This window comes from Toxorhynchites rutilus, chromosome 2 (assembly GCF_029784135.1).
Source record: "Toxorhynchites rutilus septentrionalis strain SRP chromosome 2, ASM2978413v1, whole genome shotgun sequence".
Lineage (NCBI taxonomy): Eukaryota > Metazoa > Arthropoda > Insecta > Diptera > Culicidae > Toxorhynchites > Toxorhynchites rutilus.
In genome coordinates, this window is record NC_073745.1 from 197,445,569 (window position 1) to 197,451,682 (window position 6,114).

A 6,114-nucleotide genomic window follows, 5' to 3' on the forward strand; every position below is an offset into this window, starting at 1 on the left:
ACGAATGGTTATTGCGCTTACACCCAGAAAATGGCTTACTAAAAGATGCTACCAAATCTTTGATAACACTAACATAAGTATAATGTACATTTTTTCTGTAAATATTACTAACCGTATGTAAAATGAATGCCAGATGCAATACACATCCCTACTTACAATTGGTACATTTTACTACGCGGTATTGGTAACTGTAGGATTGTCATCACTGGCAACAGCGAAGAAAATATAAACATAACATTATTAGCCTAATTGCCGAGCTGTTGATTGAAGAAATTCAGGACAAGTAAGGGGCTGTCCACATACCACGTGGACAGAAAAAGCATGATTTTAGACACCCCCCTCCCCCTCCGTGGACAAGCGTGGACATTTCTTATACCTCTCCCCCTGTTGTCCACGTGGACATTCCTCCGGTTTTGAGGAAAAAATCAAGAAATTCTATTTTTTCGCTTAAATTTCCATATGTTTATTGATAAAAATTATAGCCTTACCAATGGTAACGATTTGTCTTGAAATCTTCGATGTTTTTCAACATTGTCCGAGAGCTCATTATTTTCTTCCGAATTCCATTCACGTTATCTCCATATCCATTTTAAAATACCCTTTGTGAGCTTATTCTCGAGTATTTTTGTTAAAGCTGGCTGGCTGCTTGAGTTTTCAGAAAATCAGATAATGAAATCAACCACTTTGTTTGAAAACAGAATGTTCTCGTCTAAACATCAATGACTTTCGCTTTTACAGGTTCGGTAGTGCCTGATGGCTATAATGAACCTAGTAAAAACAAAAAATCTGCAGTATCATCGTGATCGATGATTCCGTGGACCTACAACCCTTAATTGATAAATCATGCTGAATATTGGCCTGAAAAATTCATGCCGATTCTAAGGAAAAAACCAAAAGCATATTTTTGTAGGCATACATCTTTTCGATCATAGATTAATGGATATTTCAGCATTCTTCAAGCAACTTGAGAATTCCATCCTCTGGTTCTGGATCGTTGATTTTCGTACGTTCAGCTGCTAGCAGTACTTGTTGGAATTCATCGAAACTAGTTGCTTGGTAGAAGCTCATGATACAGATTTTCTTCCAGTCCTACCAGACCCAGCCATAACTTTCTTCAAGCGAAAACCTGCTTCGGGGTTCCATTCACTTGCTAAGATTTTTTTTAACTCAACATTCTTGTAAATGATTTGCCCTTTACAATTCGCTACAAATATGAATTTTCGTCGCGTTTATAAAACGAATCGCAGATTGAGATAAGTCCCTTCAAGTGTTTTTCGGTAAAATAAACCCTTATTCCTGAATCCGGTCGGATTTAAAATTAGCACAATGTTGCGTTCTTTAAGAGGGTATTCTAGTCTAAAAATTTGAAAAAAAAATCAATTTTGACGTAGGATTACGTCTTTCGGGAACATATTGGGGTACAAATTGAAAGTCGACAATCGAGCACATCGTGAAAATTGTCCAATTTCAAACGCTTATTGCTCAGTCATTTCATGATGGATTGATGAAATTTTCGCGTCAATCGATTTCGGCACTCCATAACAATTATTCACATTGAATAAAATAGTATATATCATGTAACTAACTATCGAACAATTGAAAAACCTCAACCCCTATCCTAACGGAAATACCCACTTCTGATTGGTCGAAATTGACGACACATGCGACGGGTCCCTTACAGAGACATCAAAACCAAGCTGCCTGGGGGAAATCGTCATTGCAAATACATGAAAGTAGGGGGAACTTTTGTTCCTACCGAAATGTATTCAATAACAGAGACATTAAAACAAATCTGCCTGGGGGAAATCGACATTGTAAGTATATGCAAGTCGGGGGTATTTTTATATTGCAAGTAAGGTGAGTGATACGATTAATTCTAGTAAATAAAATTTAAATTTGGAACTTTAATGTTGGTCGCTTCGTGAAATTTCATATCAATGACCGATCGTGTACTGTGTAAAATTTAGTGTAAGCGTAAAATTGTATATGGTTTTTACTTATGGAAATTGAAATAAATCGTTTCATATTTCAAGTCATTTTTAACACAACTGCAAAAATGACTTGAAATATGAAACGATTTATTTCAATTTCCATAAGTAAAAACCAAGGTGTTTCGGCTCGAGAACGAGTCGCTTGGTTTGAGCCGTCTGTTTTGTTGTGTTCATTTTCACCCAAGAAAAGTTTATACGGCGAGAAATAATGGAAAAGTGAAGAAAATTAGGGGAGGGTAGTGATTTCCACATATACTCTACATATAGTGTTGCGGATGGGAACCCTGCTCCGCAGCACCCGTTTCGGGTCGATGAGGTAACGAAAATGACAGATGATGAACGGATAAAGAGAATCTGTTCTGTTTGCGATAAGGGCGATTTCTGCTGGCCCCGGTAGAAACTATCCAGTATCGGTTCGCTAGTGTTGTCGTCTCCCCTGACCCCCTATCCAAGCTCGAGCAAAAATTTCAAAAAATATCCAGTTGGTGTTGAATCTGATACCAGGAGCTTTTGACCACCAGCGAAGAATCAGTAAATTCTGTTGACGGCTGGTGTACTCCGTTGGAACTTCCCAGGAGGAAGTGGTTTGGCGTGAGAGCCTCTCCTTCGTCTGCATCCAAGGGCAAATATGTGAGCGGTCGGCTGTTAACAATAGCCTCGGCCGCGACAACCAGCGTAACCAAACCCTCATCATCCAGCTTCCGGTCGTTGCAGTACGCAGTCTCCATAGCTGTCTTAATCGATCTCACCATCCTTTCCCAGGATCCGCCCATGTGGGGTGCCGATGGAGGTATGAAGACCCACTTTGTATTCGTGTTCGTGAACGTTTCTGCCAATTCCCCATTTATTTTGTCAATCATTTTCCTGAGCAGTCGATCGGCGCCCGTAAAGTTCGTGCCGTTGTCTGTGTAAATCTCTGCCGGTGAGCCGCGACGATTAACGAAGCGTGTGATGCATTTCACAGTGGATGGCGTAGAAAGGCTGTAGGCAACCTCAACATGAACTGCACGAGTAGTCAAGCAAGTGAACAAGTAAACCCAACGTTTAACTGCGCTTCTTATCACGGATTATGGATCTGCTATGCTACTTATCACGGATTATGGATAAAGGAAAAAAAATATGCCATCGCTCGAGTGTTGCCTTAAAAGGAGACCAGCCGATGTAGAGGAGAAGAGGCAGAAATGTTGTATCTAACACAAGACGAATTGAAGAAAGCGAAGAACACACTGATGAAGATGGTGCAGTGGCAAGCATATCCGGAAGAGATGGTCACATTGTCGAGGGGACAAGCGGAACTAGCGAAGTCAAGTAATCTGTATCAGAACACTCCAACAGTGGATGAATACGGGGTGCTACGGATTGACGGAAGAATTGGCGCTGCTTCGCACATTCGATTCGACACTAGGTATCCGGTAAACACGGAATGTTGTTGTTATGAGCGAGACAGTACACGTTGTGTGGAGAGGAGACCCGCGAGGGTTCGAATCGCGGCGGCACCCGTGTGCAGTGCAAGTTAAGCGATGGACCAGGTGGACAGAGTTGTTTCCGAAGATTGAAGACCTACGGATCTCACGGTGCTACTTCACCAGAGCGACTGCAGACACCTACAAAGCTCTTCAACTTCACATCTTCGTCGACGCGAGTGAAGCCGCGTTTTCCGCCGTAGCCTACTTCAGAACGGCCAAATTTGAGAGTGAAGCTGAGTGCTCGTTGGTTGCTGCAAAAACAAAGGTTGCGCCACTGAAACCGCTCTCGATTCCGCGTTTGGAGCTGCAAGCAGCGGTCTTGGGGAGCCGTTTAATGACAACCGTCTTGGAGAGTCACACCGTTGAAGTGAAGCGATGCGTTCTCTGGAGTGATTCCGCAACGGTACTGGCCTGGTTACGGGCCGATCATCGTCGTTATAAGCAATATGTGGCGTGTCGCGTTGGAGAACTGCTATCAATAACTGAGGTTGCACAGTGGCGCTGGGTCCCCAGTAAATTAAATCCCGCGGATGCGGCTACGAAATGGGGCAAGAATCCGTGTCCTGGAACTGGTGACGTCTGGTTTAAAGGCCCGGAATTCCTTCAACAACCCGAGGAGAACTGGCCCAAGCAGACAACAACTTCTATTCCTCCAGAAGAGGAGCTCCGACCATGCTACATAATACAACAATCGCTTCTCCCTGAAGCTATCGTGGAGTTTACACGCTTCTCTAAATGGCGTCGTCTCCTGGGAGCAATAGCGTACGTACACCGCTTCATTGACAACTGTAGACGCCGATGTAGAGGAGAAGAGGCAGAAATGTTGTATCTAACACAAGACGAATTGAAGAAAGCGAAGAACACACTGATGAAGATGGTGCAGTGGCAAGCATATCCGGAAGAGATGGTCACATTGTCGAGGGGACAAGCGGAACTAGCGAAGTCAAGTAATCTGTATCAGAACACTCCAACAGTGGATGAATACGGGGTGCTACGGATTGACGGAAGAATTGGCGCTGCTTCGCACATTCGATTCGACACTAGGTATCCGGTAATCCTCCCAAGGAAACATTTTGTTACCGAACTGATCGTAGATTACTTCCATCGTGCTTTCGGTCACGCTAATTTTGAAACCGTGGTGAATGAAATCCGGCAATTCTATCACATCTCTCGACTGCGGACAGTTGTGAAGCAGATTGCTGCTGCGTGTCAGTGGTGCAAATTGATGAAGGCGAAACCGACTGTTCCACGAATGGCACCACTCCCAGTGGCTCGATTAGCATCGTTCACACGACCATTTACTCACACCGGTATTGATTTGTTCGGACCGCTGTTTGTGAAAGTTGGAAGAAGCGCAGTTAAACGTTGGGTTTGCTTGTTCACTTGCTTGACTACTCGTGCAGTTCATGTTGAGGTTGCCTACAGCCTTTCTACGCCATCCACTGTGAAATGCATCACACGCTTCGTTAATCGTCGCGGCTCACCGGCAGAGATTTACACAGACAACGGCACGAACTTTACGGGCGCCGATCGACTGCTCAGGAAAATGATTGACAAAATAAATGGGGAATTGGCAGAAACGTTCACGAACACGAATACAAAGTGGGTCTTCATACCTCCATCGGCACCCCACATGGGCGGATCCTGGGAAAGGATGGTGAGATCGATTAAGACAGCTATGGAGACTGCGTACTGCAACGACCGGAAGCTGGATGATGAGGGTTTGGTTACGCTGGTTGTCGCGGCCGAGGCTATTGTTAACAGCCGACCGCTCACATATTTGCCCTTGGATGCAGACGAAGGAGAGGCTCTCACGCCAAACCACTTCCTCCTGGGAAGTTCCAACGGAGTACACCAGCCGTCAACAGAATTTACTGATTCTTCGCTGGTGGTCAAAAGCTCCTGGTATCAGATTCAACACCAACTGGATATTTTTTGGAAGCGTTGGATCCGGGAATACCTCCCTACGTTGACCAAACGAACGAAATGGTTTGGCGAAACGAAACCTTTAGCCATAGGAAATCTGGTTCTTATAGTGGAGGAGACAAGAAGGAATGGATGGGTGCGTGGACGTGTCCTGGAGGTCGTAGCTGGAAAGGACGGAAGAGTCCGGCAAGCTGTAGTTCAGACTGCGAGGGGGATTCTGCGTAGGCCAGTATCAAAGTTGGCAGTGTTGGAGGTTGAGACTGGTGGTAAAACTGACTCCGGTGGCCAGTGTTACGGGGGGGAGGATGTTGCGGATGGGAACCCTGCTCCGCAGCACCCGTTTCGGGTCGATGAGGTAACGAAAATGACAGATGATGAACGGATAAAAAGTCAGAAACAGGAACAAAAGAAGTGACAGAAATGATAGAAAACTTACCGCTAATTCTTAGATCTACCTAAAACAAAGTGAATATCTTAAATCTATTACTTAAAACTATTTACACTAGTGCTTAAACCTATTTAGCCTACCGTAAGTTACATAATGAAGTTAAACTAAAACTTATACTAAAATTATATATTATATTTAGAATATTTGAGGAGAATTGGATTTCCACATTGCGGTTCGATAGAATTTCGTCACTGGAAAAATGTGAGTCATTCCTTAACCTATATAATGAATGAAAATGGAATTTTGTTTGTTAATTTTAGCTTTAAGCATTGCTTGAAATACA

General features: G+C 43.7%; 1 protein-coding gene across 1 annotated transcript; it reads left to right on the forward strand.

The window, feature by feature from the left end:
• Positions 1-3,172: 3,172 nt before the first annotated feature.
• Positions 3,173-5,798, forward strand: LOC129766582 (uncharacterized). The gene is made up of 2 exons (XM_055767158.1): positions 3,173-3,396; positions 3,581-5,798. The coding sequence occupies exons 1-2, from the start codon at positions 3,173-3,175 to the stop codon at positions 5,796-5,798; spliced, it is 2,442 nt and encodes an 813-aa protein (XP_055623133.1).
• Positions 5,799-6,114: the final 316 nt, after the last annotated feature.